This window comes from Erpetoichthys calabaricus, chromosome 7, assembly GCF_900747795.2.
Source record: "Erpetoichthys calabaricus chromosome 7, fErpCal1.3, whole genome shotgun sequence".
Taxonomy (NCBI): Eukaryota; Metazoa; Chordata; class Cladistia; order Polypteriformes; family Polypteridae; genus Erpetoichthys; species Erpetoichthys calabaricus.
The window spans coordinates 47,151,326-47,169,712 of NC_041400.2; the positions used below are offsets into that span (position 1 = coordinate 47,151,326).

At 35.9% G+C, this 18,387-nt stretch overlaps 1 protein-coding gene across 2 annotated transcripts in view; it reads right to left on the reverse strand.

The window, feature by feature from the left end:
• Positions 1 to 1,129: 1,129 nt before the first annotated feature.
• Positions 1,130 to 18,387, reverse strand: part of LOC114654315 (prostaglandin reductase 1-like) — a 43,426-nt gene continuing 26,168 nt past the window's right edge. For both annotated transcript variants that reach the window (XM_028804780.2, XM_028804781.2), the window contains exons 7-10: positions 17,022 to 17,177; positions 4,271 to 4,376; positions 3,350 to 3,468; positions 1,130 to 1,348 (exon numbers count right to left, since the gene is read on the reverse strand). In XM_028804780.2, coding sequence (XP_028660613.1) covers positions 1,238 to 1,348; positions 3,350 to 3,468; positions 4,271 to 4,376; positions 17,022 to 17,177 — 492 coding nt within the window. In that variant the 3' untranslated portion in view covers positions 1,130 to 1,237. The remainder of the gene's footprint in view (positions 1,349 to 3,349; positions 3,469 to 4,270; positions 4,377 to 17,021; positions 17,178 to 18,387) is intronic.

Genomic DNA, 18,387 nt, shown 5'->3' on the forward strand with positions numbered 1-18,387 from the left:
GAGGATGGAAGCCATAAGTGAAGCCTTCTGTGCATATTTACCAGCCCCTAATATTATTTTTATTGGACATAATATTAAACACTTTCTCTTTTTTTAAATATTTATCATGGAAAAATAGCATCAGAAACAATAACATAAAAAAATAACAAAAACAATTGTCAGGGGAACACTAGAGACTATAACTGAGAAACATTAGCATATATACAATTATGAATAGTTTTAAAAGCTTGTTTGAAGGTGAAATGGTCCTAACATACAATCTGACTTAATTTTCAGATATGAAAAACAAAGGCTGCTAAATGATGGCTTTAGATTTATAATGTGAATTTTTGCATATTTACTTTGAAATATTTAAATATTTAAGCTATGCAATTCTATCTGCTATATAATTTCTGTTCTTTCTATTAATTTTTACAAAACAGTACACTATAGATAGATAAATTGCCACATGGCCAGGATCCTTACCTGGCTGGGACAACCTTCACAGTGGAAGGACTGGGGGAGAAAGAGCATGCACAGGGTGGGCATGATCTCCTCCAGACTGCTATGTGGCAGCCCCCTTGTGTTGGTAGTATGGCACCAAAGATTCCCACAGGGCACCCTGGGAATTGGAGTTTGCTAGGTTCTGTGGGTGTCGCTGGGGGTTCCTACTTTAGCCCTACTTTGTCAGGTTCCCACCTCACCTGGAAGTGGTTCTGGACAGCGCTTACAAGAACAATTAGAGTATTCCCAGGTGTCAAATAAAAGGAGCCAGCTGGCACTGCTGCAAGAGACAAAGTCAGGAAGAAGAGGATGAAGCTTGCTGGTGGAAGGAGGAGGCAGAGAGAGAGAGAGACAGAGAGTGGAAAACAGAAAGGAAGAAGACTAAGTGCTTATGCACTTTACTCTATACTGTGCTGTGGGAAACGACTGGGAAGTTTTCTCACCAAATAAAAGCTGTGTGCTGTGCTGGACTTGTGCCTGAGTCTGTCTGTGTTGGGTTTGGAGAGCTCCTGCAGGCCACAACAGATAGACTGCATATAGCTCCGCAAAAAAAACTAAATTGTTTAGAATGAATTGCTTCAAAACTGTCAAATTTCAATAATACATTATAAAAAAACAGATTTTTAATCAGATCATTGCAACAAACTAATTTCTAAAATTTTATTTAAAAAATATTCCAAAAAGCAGTAAGAATCACAGGCAAGAAATCAAGTCATCGAGTGAATCAAATCTGTTTTAAAAATTACATTTTGTTTTACATTTTCACAATCGCTTTTCCGATGTTCTCTCCCTTCAGCATTCCCATGAAAGCATCAGGCATTTTTTCAAAACCTTGAGTGATGTGTTCGTGGTATTTCAGTTTTCCCTGAAATAAATAATAATAATTACATGTATTAATTAGCTGACTTGAAAGACTTTACTCTTGACAAGGTGACTAAAATGACTTATGATAAAAACATAATACATTTGTTATTAGCAAATCCCATAAAATTAAGAAAGATAACTGAATATGAAACACACACATTTGGGATGCTCTATATATAGAATCTGTCTATTACATTATTACCAAACTAATAATCATCACAATACACAAAAATCCATGACATTTGTTGTTAACTCAATTCAGTCAAAGGTATTTGAAATTGTATGCTTCCTATTTACATGCTCAGAACATTGTAAACATGTATAAATATTTGTTCATTTTCTGAATTTGCTTACTTCACTACAGGTTTGTAGGGAGCCAAAGCCTACCCCAGCAGCATTTGGGGTTTGGATTGGAATAAGTGGCAAGGACAGGATCTAACCTTGAATGAGGTACCAGTCTATCACATTTCCACACTCAGACTATGCCATTCAAGTTTCAATTAACTTAAGTTTCCTGTCTTTGGAATGCGGCAATAAAGCTCTAGCAATTATTAAAAATACATGTGAATATAGAAGAACATGCAAAGTTCATAAAAGGAATATAATATGCTGTATACACTGCATACACATACTCACTCAAATGTATAAAAACTGGCTAGTGCTAATGATTTTATGATTGGATATCAACGGCATACTATATAAGGACTAAATTATATGGTTGTACTTTCTTACTGATTCTTCCTACAGTATTTTGAATTACCACCATTATACTTTCACAGACTATAAACAATATATATATATACTGGCTATGTGTGTACAACTACGTTGCGCATGTTAAAGTTGTCTGTGAAGGGCTCCTTGTTTAAACGTGGCTGCAAGTCGTGAACTGGGCCCTTCGTCACACAGCATTATGATTTTTTATAAGAGAAACAAAATTACAAAACAAAACCCTTGGACATTGATTCGATAGGAACGGCCTACTCGGAATCACTGTCCAAATAGTAATTATGTGGTGGTGGAGGAGCATTTCTGCTTCTCTCCGTTCACAGTCTGTCTCGTTTTCACGATGCTGTCAATTCCTCTCGCGATCTCTTCTCAACCTTTCTCCAATCTCGCAGGTTGCTTTGTGGCAATCCAAAGAGTAAGGAAGAACCAATGCTTCTTTCTTGAACTCCAACCACCGACTGATGGAAAATCACAGAAGTGTGTCCGACTTATATACTCTAACTGCCGACTCCAAGAAGCGGGTGAACATTCGATCTGGACGAAGTGCTGCCAACGACGGTCGATAGAAACAGAAAAAACCACAGTCTCGACAACGAAGCAGGTGTCAACGCCAGATCTAAACACAAAGAGTGGTATCGACAGTGTTTGTAAAGAAAAGTAACAATCAAGGCAGTGTCAGGGGAACATAAATTCACGGACAAACAAAGATCAAGATCCAAATGAAGATTATATATAAAGATTAGTTAATTTAAAGCACAACAATTTGTTTAGTTTGAATGTCTGTGTTTTGAGGTGTGACTGGAGTACTACAGTCTTCAGCCTGGAGGAGATTCTTAATGCAATGTCTATGTTTTAGCTGTCTCTCTACTGCCATCTAGTGCTTCTTCTAATTAATTCGCGGACAAACAAAGATCAAGATCCAAATGAAGATTATATATAGAGATTAGTAATGTGATTTGCCATATCATAAACCTTACTTTGTACCATTTTCATACTTCGAGAGCTCAAAGCAAAAGAACCATAGACTTTGGCTGTGTGGTGAGAGTCATAAGCAGAGTCAAATCAAACCGTGAAGCTGGATGAAGATTTTTCAGCTTTCACACCAGAAGTAAGCCAGTCTTGCAGCCATTCTAAATACCGGCATAAATTGATTATTTGAAGTGTATTACTTTATGCTATACTGGTACACAATAAAAATTGAATAAGATTACAAAAATAAATATAGATTTATCAAAGATTTCAAAATAACAGTATGTAATTTTATTACAAATCTTACTTCTTTTAACCAGGCCATCAGTTGTTTCAGTGGTTCCAAATACTTAGGTTTCCACTTGGTTACAATGAATCCCTCCATCCGGAGTTGTCTGAAAACAAACGAGCTCTGAACACTTGGAGCTGAAAGGCAAAAAAAAGCATTCTTTTCTTAAAATGGGTTGAAACAAAGTATACAAATCTATGTAATGTATATAAAAAGTGAAAAGAAACAAACAAATGGCATAATAGAGGGCGAGGCTTACAGTACAGAAATGTAAAGACATTTGTAAGTCGTGAGAGGCTAGTGATCAAGAAGGACAAATTCAGTTTATCACAATTATTTTGTCAGGAATTAATAAAACATTATTTAAAAATCAAATCAGATCTAAACTTGGACAACACAATTTTAGTAACTGTTCAGAGTAATTTCTTTCAAAGTCTAAGAGGAGGAGATGGTTAAGCATGCATGTAGTGGTTTAGGTCAAGCTACATTAATGAATCTGTTACTGTCTTAATATAGAAAGGACAGATAGTTTTGCTACTAGAAGCAGTAATTTAAAAATTTAGCTTTCAGTGCATAAACAGTGTCATCTCCAGACAGAAGAGCAGCTTCAGTGACAGACATTAAACATTAACATTATATAAAGTTATTGTCTGCTTTTACCTGCATTATTATCAATCTTTAATTTAATATTGTTTTTTTTGTATCAGTAAGGTGCTGCTGGAGTATTTGAATTTCCCCTTGGGATTAATAAAGTATCTATCTATCTATCTATCTATCTATCTATCTATCTATCTATCTATCTATCTATCTATCTATCTATCTATCTATCTATCTATCTATCTATCTATCTATCTATCTATCTATCTATCTATCTATCTATCTATCTATCTATCTATCTATCTATCTATCTATAATAGTTTCAGAACAAAGGGCTCATACCACTTGGAGGTTTTGCTTCATTATACATAGAAATTGCGCCACAAACTGCAATCCTTCCAAATTCCTTCATTTGTTGTATCACAGTACTTGAAAATTCTCCCCCAACCTAGAATGAAAGAAAACAATTTGCTATGAAAAGATTTATATGTAGCAGGTTACTCTTTCTAAATACCTCTGCATCTTCTCATACTGACCTATGCTGCTGCAAATAGACTAAATTAAATGGTGTACTGAGATTAAATAGAATATAAAAATGTAATGGTGACTGCTAACATACGACAGGAAGAATGACATTATATTTAAGTGATTTGCAGTTTTAGGTGGGAGGGAGTGTGGTATGCATTATCTTCAGATGTGAGAACTCAGCAGCAGTTGGGTAGTAGATTATAGAAAACAGTCACAACTGATACAGAGTTTATATATTTAATGTGATTCTTATTCTGTTTATACATGACAGACAATCCCAGGTGATGGACAGAGATAAGTGAAATAATGACGCTATTAAAGGTGGGAAAACGGGCTAGGTTTTTAATTACAGCTGAACCCAAAGTCTCACAAGAATGTGTCAAAACGGTTGCTTAATGTCATGATGTTTCTGCTTTCCCTACTGAATAGTATTTTTCTGACAGTAATGGGGACTGTGATCCAACACTGACTCCAGAGGCACGTAAATATTATTTCTAACTGATTTCTCACAGGCTACTTGCTAAAGATGAAATAGGGATACATGGTAGTGTAAACAATAATGAAATTAGAAAAGGATCACAAAGAGAAGTATATGTTTATTCTGTGTTACACTAGCATATATTAGGAAGAAAACATAAAATTAAAATATTCCAAAAACTGCAACATTGTCTGCATAGCACTCATGAGATCATGTTCTTGAACGCTGTGGAAAAAATTAAAATGACTTTCGCCAAAATAAATAAAAGTAATAGTTTATCAATCATAACCTTGCAATGGCTCATGAGTCACCTGAGTTTAAGCATACACAAGTTTTTTCTACCTTTTTTATAACTTGAATGATATGCTTAAACATTAACCTTATGTAGAGGGTCTATGAGGTGGCACATTGTCCATTTAGATTTGATTTCTTTATCCATTTTTTAAATTTGTTAATGGGGTGTGGTGGGTTTTTTGATCAGGAAATGCAAAATGGTAACAGCCAGGAGCAAGCAAAATGTTGGTCAATGTTCAGGTAGCGGTCAGGAGACCAGGAAGAATAGTCGGAACATGAACATTAAAACCAGAAACGTTAAATCAAATGAAAATCAAAAGGAATGTTGACAAAAAGCCTTTTCCCTTAACTAACAAGAGATGTTGTCATAATTTTGAAATGAACTCAGATCTTGTATGCACTAGGATACAATGAAGTCAACATGTCAGACGACTTTCTAGTCATATCATTGGCAATAGGTTGTATTGCTATAAACAACATGGCTGCTGCCACAAAAAGTAAGCATGAAAATGGCGGTGAACACAAATGAAAATGCACTTTATACTATCCTGTATATAAATGAGCTAGGAATGACTTACGTAATATCACTAGTTTACTGATAATTGCCAGTTTGTAAGAGTGATGTCAGCACAGATCCATTCACAACTTGAAATCTGCATCTGCATCTAAAAGCCTGCAAGCTGAAATCTGTACATCTCACTTAACTCTGAACCAACCTTTAGGAAATCATTTAATATAATATAATGCTTTACTGCATGTGTATTGCATGTATTTATTGCATGAGAAGTCTATAGGTAAAGTTACATCTAACAGCAGTTGACTCTGGGTTTTCTGCAGCTTTAAAAGTTAAGTGAGACATTTAACTTAAACAGAGTAGAAATGGGTACTAGGAGTTTAACTCTTAAGACTTCACCTACAGAGACCACCAGAATCAGGAAAAATATTTCTCAGAATCAGTAAACATGTGTTTGAATTCTTTTGCTATCTCAAACCACTACATGGTGAACTACTACAGATTGTGTTTATGACAATATTCCTTTGAAATGCCAAAGTAAACTGTTGGAAACATTTGAACAATGTTCACATCTATTATAGGTTATATGGCAATGTTTACTATTTGAAGGTTTTGGTGTGTTCACATTACACCCAGGATTGCAATTTCCAAGCAGCCATACCACATGCACTTCAGAAGAGGTCATCCACCTGAAGCTACTAAGTATGTTCAGGCCTGGCCTGACCAGGACTTAGATGGGATACCATCTAGGAAAAGTTTGGGTTTGCTGCTGGAAGAGGTGTTGGTGAGGCCAGTAGGGGTGCTTACCCTGGAATCTGAATGTGGTTCCCAATATCCCAGGTTAGTGACGGGGTGACTATGCTATAAAAATGGTGCCGTCCTTCAGATGAGACATAAAACTTAGGTCCTGGCTCTCTGTGGTCATAAAAGATCCCTGGGCATCCTTCGTAAACAGTAGGGTGTATCATGATGTCCAGGCTAAATTGCCCTTCATAGCTTAGTCATTCTGCCCCCCTAATCACCCCCCACCCCCAATTGCACTTCACCACCTAATAGCTCATGTGTGGTAAATATACTGCTCCAAAAATGGGTGCTGCTGCATCATCCAGGTAGATGATAGTAGAAGTGGCTCCCAACTCACTATAAGGGCTTTGAGAAGTGAGAAAAGTGCTATATACATGTAAAGGATTATTATTATTATTATTGAGGAATAACAAGTATCAGTAGGCTCAGACTGTCCTGAAACCTTCAGCCAGTGCAGCTCTCATGATCATGTTTGCTTACAGAGTAGTCAATGGGTCAGCACCTATGTATATGAAGGTCCTATGCTCCTTCTTGCCTACTGAGGTTTGGTATTGAAATGCATCTGGTGATAGCACCTCTACGTGGCATCAACTATCAATCTGGACTCTTTATGTGTAGTTCCTACCTGGTGTCCATGTACATTCAAACTGCTGACTACCTCACTGAGTTTAAGAAATGTTTGAAGATTCTTTTGTTATGTGAGTCTTTTAAATAAAATGGTTTTGATGGTTCTTAGTATCTAAAAAAAGGATAACTAGTTTTATTTTTGGCTTAGGACTTTTTGTTTGTGATGGTCTGGACAGAGATATGATGCAACACAGAGGTGACATTACCAGACACCACTCAACAGGAGACCAGAGTGGTTGAGAAGGAGAGGATGAGCTTAAAACTGTCTCCATTTATATAGGCGCATACCCACTGACTACTTTGTAGCCAAGCATCAAGGATTGAACTGAATACACGCTGCTTCCGGAAGCCAGTGCAGTGATCTGAAGAGAGGAGTGACATGTGTGCCTTAACGGTTGGTTGAACTCCAGTTAGATGACACATATTGGTGCTGATGCCAGTACAGAGTTGCAGTAGTCAATACATGAGAAGACCAAACCCTGAATCAGGAGTTGTGCTCCATATTCTGCCAGATATAGTCTGATCTTGCAGATATTGTACAGAGTAAATCTGAAAGACCTGGGGCCTCATGTATAAACGGTGCGTACACACAAAATTGTTGTGTACGAACGTTTCCACATTCAAATGTATAAAACCTAAACTTGGCGTAAAGCCACACACATTTCCACGGTAGCTCATACCCTGGCGTACACAAGTTCTCCACTCTGTTTTGCAGACTGGCGGCACCCAGTGTCAAAGCAGTGCTATTGTTCCAATGTGATTTCCCTTTCTTTTTTAGATCCACATCTCTGACGCGGCTTTATAAATACACTGAAATTAATTGCATATTGTTTATTAGTTTAATGTATCTGATTGTAATTAACCTGTAACAATATAATGGTCCACAGAATGGTCAAACTATTCTAAATACAATAGCTGCTTTAGCGTTGTTACTCTCACTGCACCTTCTTCTTCTTCTTTCAGCTGCTCCCGTTAGGGGTTGCCACAGCGGAACATCTTTTTCCATATTACTCTCAGTGCACCACTCGGAGTATTTATATCACTGTATCGGAGTGTGAATCACAGCTGTACAGCAGCTGATCGGAAAGAGATTATCGGTATACAGCATCAAGCACACGCTGCCTCAGCCATGCTGTCAATTGAACTGCTCTCATACGACAAACGCTTCAGAGCCTTCGCGGTTCAGAAACAGTTTCATCCCAAGAACTATAAATGCACTCAATCAGTTCATCAAGTGCTCCTTGTAGAACTGTTTGCACTTATAAGTACAATTACCTCACTGTAAACTTGCGATACAGTTATAATATTGCACAACCTGAGCCACTTTATAAAGCGTGCATTTACATATGATGATGATATCATTTTTAAGATGAAATTCAGCAAAATATGTTTATTACATTATGCAGATAAAACTTTAACTTAATTTAAATAATCTATATTGTTAATAAATAAACAAGTGAGGACACGGTGTCGCAGCACTAGCAAGGAGCTGGCGCTCCGTTCACGGATTGTTCCTGCCTCGCGCTGTATTCTTGCTGGGACTGGCACAACACTGGAAGGATAGATGGACAGAATAATTTAACATTCACTTCAAATTCACTTCAATATGAAGATATTTCAATGTTCCTTAAAAGTTTTGAAGAATCGGCGTTCTAAGCTTACAGATGGCTTAACGTCTATTACAGAGTTGCTTGTGTAGCGATTGGGTATTTGGAGAAAGAAAAGTAAGGACAGGAATTTGAGGTTAGTACGTTTGAAAGAGACAGTACTGCTGCAATAAATTATTTCATTGAAGGTCGTGCACGGCACAGCAAGCATCCTGCGTGAGGCAGGAACAATCACTGCGCCACCGTGTTCCCATTTCTAATAACATGCTTTAACTCCTATCATCATGAAAATGATATCAAGTATACATCTCAGTATTTTAATTATTCAGAGAGCTGTAATATCATGAATGTAATGGATTCTGTGTCCTGTCGGAGGAAGAGAAAGCCAGTTTAAGAAGCACGTAGTGATTCACACAAATAGAGCACATAGAAGATCAAATACAAAACAAAGCATTTAATGTGCTACTTTAGTTACGTTGGGATTTGAGTAAATCAAACGATTTTAAGATGAAGTTTATGATGTTCTGCTTTAATGACAAAATAAACTACATGATTAAAGTGGAAATTTAGAGATTAAAGTTGACATTTCGTGCTTTTTTCCCGCTGTGTGCCTATTTTTTTTCTCTGTACCCTTATAGCTTTCATATGACACTCAGATGGTGGGCTACGACTTGCCTTTCACGGTGACTTTGATATCTGACAACTTCTTTTTTATTTCAGGCACTGTGTGAACTTGAGCTTTTGAGATTCTCCGACACTCTATGTCACTCTATATCAACTTCCTTTTGTTGATGATACCACTGTTAAAACCAACAAATAGTACGTTTTTCCTTGCCTCCTCTTGGTATTCGCTGAAATGCTTCTATTTTCCCCCGTGCTTTTGCCATTGCCTTTTCACAGAACGCTGAGCTTAAGGGCTATTTATATTGATTTGCAAAGAGGCATAATTATGGGAGGAGAGAGGGCGGGACAAAAGGCACGCGCATGTGCATTACTTTTCATGCTGACCGGAATTTATGTAGTGGAAGAAAGTGGAAGTTGCTGTTTGCACAGATTTATGCATCTGGATTTTTTTGTGCGTAAGCACATTTCCACTTTTGTCCGTATGCCATGTTATAGTGTGAATTCTTCGCACAGCGTTATGCATGAGGCCCCTGGTCCTTGAAGTACAGTTGATCATTAATCACCACCTTAAGGTTAAATATCGACTTGGCGGGTGTTAATGACAGTGAGAGATACAATACATAGTGATTTTAATGCTATAAGCCATATCAAAGTTTTTTTTTTCAATGTTTGCTTAAGTGGTCACTTAATTTTCTTATTACAGATATAAATATTCCCATTATATGAGCACTAATTCTAAGTCCTTCACTAAGGAGAGTGTGGCAGACACAGTACCAGTAACAGAGCCTTTAAGAAAAAAGCAGAAAAATTATTGAAGTTTCAGAAAGTAATTTTGACATGCAGACAATTATTTGACATAAAACACTCTTGCATCTGAAAACTTTGCTCTCTGGGACTAACTTTAATATATGGGAAAAAGTGTTCTTAGTTTGCAGTTGCATCAGGATTCCTTTGTCAACAATTCCCTTGTTATAAAGTTTTTAGTGCCACTTTCAATAAAGACACAAGACTTTTGATCCTTTTTGAGATTGCATTAAAAGCTGTTATGTTGTAATGTTTTTACTCAAGGATCTCTGTGAACTTTGTGCTATTAGCCTTTTGGATTTACTGAGGCACAAGTGCAACAACAGGGTCTTAAAATTGCAGTATCTTTACCATAAGCTTGATATCAAAGTAGGTAGGTAGGATGTACTGTGAGTGAGCGATCGATCGATCGATCGATCGATAGATAGATAGATGTAGTACTTTATTTATCTCCAGATGAATAAATTTATTGAGGATTAGGAAAGAGCTGCTTTAACCTCACAAATTTAACATCTTTAAAGTAAGTCTTAGAAGTGTGAACACATTCAAGATAAGCAGCCTTAACTGGTGAATTTAGTGTTTATAAACAAGGATTATGAGCTTTGTTAAAAGCTTTGTAAGATTTAAGAGGATCTATATCAGCTTTCATCAGCAATTAACTTAAGATGCTATGAAGTGAATTTTAAATTGTAAACAATTTTCTAAGTAAAAATATGATTTTACAAGTAAAACGGTAGGCAAATACAGCTAAATAAATTTTTGAAAACTTTATAGAAAAAGCAATGTTGAATGAAACAGCCAATATTTTTTTTTAAACTATCATAGTTGTGACTGTGGTCTAAATTTTGCAAAAATGCCACTGGAAATGGGTGTTAGAATTATTATTACAATCAACATACATTTTTAAAAAACAGTTTTACTACTACTACATAATATTAGAACTTCAACAAAAAGATAACAATTGTCAATTTACTAAACCAGTGGGGAACACATATTTATTTATTTATTTTTAAATTTTATTGATTTTATTGTAATCATTCCATACAAATAGATATTTTTACAAAAAACAGGATTGAAAACAAATCAACCCCCACCTCTAAGAAACAGAGCATGGCCAATGGAGTAAAACTTAAAGCTAGTAAAAATATGTAAACTAATGAGTTTAATAAGCAGATAAAGATAAACGGAGAAGAAAAAGAAATTGTTAGAGAATCTGCTTCCTCATTGCTTTAAGAGCTTAATCTAAAATGCTATTGATTAGATCCTGCCAGGTTTTGAAAAAGTTCTGCACAGATCCTCTAAGTAAGAAGTAAGATTTTTTTCCAATTTCAAATAGTATAAAACATCAGTTACCCACTGACTTAAAAGAGGAGAGTTAGGATTCTTCCAGTTGAGCAAGATAAGTCTACATGCCAATAGTGTAGTAAAGGCGATCACAGTTTGTTTGTCCTTCTCAACTTTAAGTCCATCTGGAAGGACACCAAACACAGCTGTTAATGGGTTAGGGGGTATTGTGACACCAAGGCTGTCTGAAAGGCACTTAAAGATTTTTGTCCAGAATGATGTTAATTTGGTGCAGGTCCAAAACATGTGACCCAGTGAGGCTGAAACTTGATTGCAGCGTTCGCAGGTTGGATCTTGCCCTGGAAATATTTTGGACAATTTTAAACGAGACAGATGTGCTTGATATATAATTTTGAGTTGGATAATTTTATGCTTTGTGCATATGGAGCTCGAGTGAATTCTCTGCATTGCTACCTTCCACTCCTTTTCTGATATGTTGAAAGAGAGATCCTTTTCCCACTGTCCTCTTGGACCTTTGAAAGGGAGGGACTGTAAAATGATTTTATATATTACAGAAATGCTGTCTCGAGTCCGAAAAACTGAGCAATATTTTTTCCAGCAAAGAGGGAAGGTGGGAGATGAGGAAAATCAGGCAGGTTCTGTTTAACAAAGTTTCTAATTTGAAGATAGTGAAAGAAATGTGTTGCTGGAAAATTAAATTTATAATGTAATTGTTCATAGGATGCAAAGATGTTGTCTATATAAAGATCTCTAAGCAATTTAATCCCAAATGTTTTCCAGATATTAAAAACTGCAAATGTTTTCGAGGGTTGAAAAAGGTGGTTCTCGTGCAGAGGTGCCACAGATAAAAGATTCTCCATCTTAAAATGCTTCCTACATTGGTTCCATATTCTGAGTGAGTGAAGCACAATTAGATTGTTAGTATATTGGCGATAACTTGCATTTATAGGGACACAAAGCAGGGAATATAAAGAAGTATTGCAGGATTTTATTTCTATTGCGGACCAAGCCTGTGTATGTTCATCTATTTGTGTCCATGTCCAGGTTTTTATAGCTTGTATGTTTGCTGCCCAGTAATAAAACTGAAAGTTAGGTAGAGCCATGCCACCTTCTGCCTTAGGTCTTTGTAGGGTCGCTCTTTGGATACGTGGATGTTTTAAGTTCCAAATAAATGAGGTTATGGTTGAATCTAATTGCTTAAAAAATGATTTATTGATGTATATTGGAATGTTTTGAAATAATAAGAGAAGCTTAAGAAGGATATTCATCTTAACAACGTTAATTCTTCCAGCTAGAGTGAGATGAAGGGTTGACCATCTGTGTAAGTCTTGCTTAATTTTTTCCATACAGACGGCAAAATTTTGTTGATAAAGAACTTTATGTTTACTTGTGATATTTACCCCTAGGTATTTAAACTGATTGGCAATGATAAAAGGGAAGGTGTCCAATCTAATGTTGTATGCTTGAGAATTCACTTGAAAGAGCACACTTTTATTCAAATTAATTGTAAGACTAGAAATCTTTTGAAATTCTGTAAGTGCTGTTAGGGCAGCAGGCACAGTATTTTGTGGGTCTGATATATACAGTACCATATAATCTGCATATAGAGAAATTTTCTGTTGAAGTCCTTCTCTGATAATCCCCTTTATCTGATAAGCATTTCGACAGTGAACTGCCAGTGGCTCAATGACGATTGCAAAAAGTAGTGGTGACAAGGGGCATCCTTATCTGGTACCATGTTCTGGTTTAAAGCAGTTTGAATTAATGTTGTTAATACAAACTGAAGCTTCTGGTTTGGTATACAGTAGTTTGATCCATGCACAAATGTTTGGGCCAAACCCAAATTTCTCTAATGGAGTGAAAAGGTAGTTCCATTCAGTCATACCAAATGCTTTTTCTGCATCCAACGATAATAATATCTCTGGGGTGTTTAACTTTGCAGGTGAATATATTACATTAAACAGGCGTCAAAGATTGGAAGCTAAGTGTCGGCCATTAATAAATCCAGTTTGATGTTGTGATATTGCCGAAGGCAGCACTTTCTCCATCCTTCTAGCTAGGACTTTGCAGAGTATCTTAACATCATTATTCAGAAGTGAAATTGGTCTGTATGATGCACATTGTAATAAGTCCTTATTTTGTTTAGAAAAGACGGTGATTAATGCTTGACGAAAAGTTTGAGGTAGAATTTGATTGTCTCTAGCTTCTGTAAATGTTGCTAATAAGAGGTGAGCTAGCTGAGTGGAGAATTTCTTATAAAATTCGACAGGGTAGCGATCAGGGCCTGCTGCTTTCCCACTCTGAAGTTGGTCTCATCTGTTACGGGAGATGGACGTCTGAAGCGGAGCTCCGTTAGCAGAGGCTTTATTTTTTCTCTTATTTCTTACTATCCCGAGGTATTTTGTATTTACCCAACCCGAGGAGTTTCTACTACAGTATAGAAACAGCTGGAAGACGTTAAGCAGACATTCACAACTCGAATTGAAACAGATGAATATTTGGCATCTACCACTGATGGAAAAGCTACAGCTGCGAAATCCGAATGCAAAAAACTCGAAGACAGACTTGCTGCTCTGGAAGATGGATGCAGAAGGAATAATATTAGAATCGAAGGTCTACCTGAGAATCGTGAAAGTCCAAACCCAGTGAAATTCGTAGCTGAACTATTCTCAAAAATAACTGGAGAGGACTGTAAATCAGATAACAAAATAGCAGCAGCTTATCGCATACATGGATCAAATACCTCTAAACCTAGGACTCTAATTGTTCGCTTCGAGAGATTGCAATTTAAGCTTAATTGAAAATAACCACATTCGTATTTTCCCTGATTTCTCACCCTCAACAGCTGCTAAATGTGTTGCTTTTTACAACATTAAACAGCGGTTCTGGAAAGCTGATATCAGATACTGCCTCTTGTATCCTGCCAAACTGAAAGTGGATATTCAAGAAAATTATTACATCTTCACCACTACGGAGGAAGCAGAAAAGAAGTTAAGAAAGCTGATCCTAACACTTTTTTGAAATACGATTGTGAGTCGCATCCTGTCATGGCATGGCAAGAAGATATTACCTGCTGTCTGATCCACTTGCAATTATTCTGGTACCATAATTATACATTCTTTTCACTTCTCGGCCACTTTCTGTTTATGTTTTAATTACAATGATACGCGTATGTGTGGAAGAAATTAAAGTAGTTTTTTTTTTTTTACTATTCTAAAGGAGACTGTTTAACATTATACCCTTGGTTGATTGTTATTGTTATTATTGCATTAGGGTTTACTATGCTTATCCAGGGCCACTTTTTAACACCATTCCCTGGGTTTACTATCTTAATATTTCAAGACTGTTGAAGAATATATTTTATGCTTATAGTATTTAGACTTTATAATAATAATTCATTACATTTATATAGCGCTTTTCTCAGTATTCAAAGCACTATCCACACAGGGAGGAACTGGGAAGCGAACCCACAAACTTCCACAGTCTCCTTACTGCAAAGCAGCAGCACTACCACTGTGCCATTGGCAATAGATATCTCCACTTTTTAATCCTCAAACGTCACTGCTGGGGGGCTTGTTTTGTTTTGGACGTGCTCTGTCTCTAGGTATGTCAGAGGACTGGGACTTTGTGAAGTGGGGTCCAGCCTCATGTGGGGAGGCAAAATGGGGGGGTGGGGGGATAAAGGAGTGAGAGAAAGATAGCAAGCTATATCTAATCTATCCTTTTAATCGTTATCATTATAATTACCAACGTAACAATAGGCTGCATGGCAATAACTCGTGGGAAAATTGGAAATTAAGGTTAAAGCTGTTTCACTTCCAGTTAAGACTACAAAATGACATCAAAAATTCAGAGTCAATTTCTACATGATGGGACAGTTAACTTTGTGAGCTGGAATGTAAAAGGCCGGAATCACAAATTAAAGACAAAGAAAGTATTCTCTCACCTAACAGGTCTAAACGCTAAAATAGTATGTTTACAGGAGCCCCACTTACTAAGCAAGGATCAGTTCCGGCTGCAAAAAGACTGGACTGGCCAAATGTTCCATTCCAGCTTTACAAAGAAAACTAGAGGTGTGGGAATTCTCATACATAGAACAGTCTCATTTGTGGTATCAGATGTAGTATCTGATCCTGAAGGAAGATATGTGATTGTCATGGGCAATTTATTTAACTGTAAAGTGATTTTGATAAATATTTATGCACCCAATGTCGATGATAGGGAATTCATGCAAAATGTATTTGCATCCATTCCCAATGTGAACAACAATAAAATTATAATGGCTGGGGACTTTAATTGTGTTTTAAATCCACTCTTAGAACGGTCTCCTGTCACAGGGGTGATGACATCTAACACTGCAAAGACAATTACACAGTTTTTAACAGACCACAACTTATCAGACCCCTGGAGGTTTCTAAACCCAAACTCAAGAACATATTCCTTCTACTCACCAGTGCATCACTGCTACCCAAGAACTGATTAATTCTTTATACATAATAATTTCTTGCCTACAGTTAAATCTTGCAAGTACGACGCTATTGTTATTTCTGACCATGTCCCTCTGATCTTGGAGCTAAAATCATTATGCCCCACATACTCATCTCACAGATGGTGTCTTAACCCACTTCTATTAGCAGATGAGAACTATACAGAATTTATATCAAAACAAATCAGTTTATTTCTAGAGACAAATACATCCTCAGAGGTCTCTGCAGGAATACTCTGGAGGCTTTCTTAAGTGGACAGATTATTTCATCCTTCCCACATAAATAAATTAGAAACCAAGAAGGTATCAGAGCTAACCAATGAAATTACTAGAATAGATCAAGAACATGCCAGGCATCCTAGTGAGGCTCTTCATAGGAAAAGACAAGCTTTGCATTCAGAGCTCAACCTCTTAACAACTAAAGAAACTGAACAACTCATTTTTAAATCAAGACATCATTACTATGAACATGGACAGAAAGCTAATAAGCTCTTAACTCAACAAATCCACAAGCAAGAAGTTTGCAATGCAATCCCAGCAATCACCAACACGAATGGAGACAAAATCATTGACCATAAAAATATAATGCACACATTTAGAGACTACTATAAATCCTTATATTCTACTGAGTTTAAAGAAGACAACAGACAATTTAATGCATTTCTGGATGCATTACAGATACCACAAATAGATACTCAGTGCAGAGGAATTGGATAAACCTTTGGCACTATCAGAATTACTAGATGCTATAGAGGGAACACATATTTAAATAGATATTATGAAATAATTTTGGTAAAGAAAAAAAACACATTGTAGAGACAGCAAATCACTGTTATCTACAAAGAATAATTTTTGTTAACATATTGTAATTAGCTTAGTGATAGCAATTTAATAGTCATTTTTTTAATTAAAATTTGCTTATTTGTTAATTTGTTACTTTTAGCTAATGCTGTCCAGATATAACTGTGACATCTTTTCAAACATTTTATAAAGTAAAATAACCAAAAAATTAAAATACTTACATTATCAAAAAAACAGTCATATCCTTCTGGGGAAGCATTCTTCAATGTTTCTTCCAATGAAGTGATAGTCTTATAATTAAAAGCCTCGTCAAAGCCTATTTTCTTTAAGTAAGCAACCTTTTCATCAGAACCAGCACATCCAACCACTTTGCAACCCTGAAAAATGTACATTCATCATATAAAACGTAATGTAATGAATTATTATTATTATTATTATCAAACACATTTTTGTACAATATTAGCGACACAGTCATATTTATTCTTCCATAAAAATACTTCATCAAATGATGTGTTTATCACAAGTGCATCTTTATAAATTAACATATTGTTAAAAATTAAGAACTAAACAGGAGGTAAAATTTTATTTTTTGTTTTTTAATCAATTCATATTTAAAAACATATAAAACCACAACTTGTTCATGTATCTGTAGAAAAAAGAAGTAATAAAAGAAATCATTTTCAACTGATTAGATCAGAAGTCTTCAGATGGTTCAGGTTTTAACCTCAAACAATTTTGTAGTAAAAGTTTATTCGTAGATTGTTTGTGTTCTTTTTTTGGCATGCAGTATATGAACTAAAAATAAATCATTTGATATTTAGCAAAAATATCTAATGAGGCACAACTGATTCCTGGAAATTCTGACAAGGACAAGCAGCTACACAAAACTAATCTTTTACAGTGTAGTACTACTTCTCAAAACTGTATCTGTAAAATTTCTAAGGAATAAAAGATAGATGAGACACTTTCAGAACTTTATGTTTATGTTCTGCAAATCTTTCTAGAATGCTTGCCAATAACTGCAATCTAACATAAAATGAAACAAAAAAATGTCACATAATAAATTTGTGTTTTGTCAATTTATCTTGCCCATTATAACATAATCTACGGCTCAAGAATCACAATTTGCATTTACTAAATTAAGAATTAATCCAAATAATTTCAATTAAAAAACTACAAATTTCGAAACCAAGAAGCCATTTATAATGACATTTAGGCTTTAGGTGATATACATGTATAATGCACTGTAACTAAACACTGCAGGCACTCCCTGGACAATTTGAATTAAACATTTTAATGAAACCATGTTCTGCATGTACAATATCGCTGAATTGTCCAATTTGCTCAAAAAAAGATAACTGAAATGTGATAGACTGCTATGAAAATATAATGGTCTTTATGTCTTTAAAACCTTTGGCACAGAAGAAATGTTTTATTGGAAATGAAGTGTCAAAAACTTGATACATTGTTAATTAATAGTAAGGGAGAAATGGTGGTCTCTGTTCTGGGTTGCAGGAGTAATTGCTTCTCTCAGCAGCATGAGACACAAGGTAGGAACCAGACCATCACAGGAACCACTGGTGCACA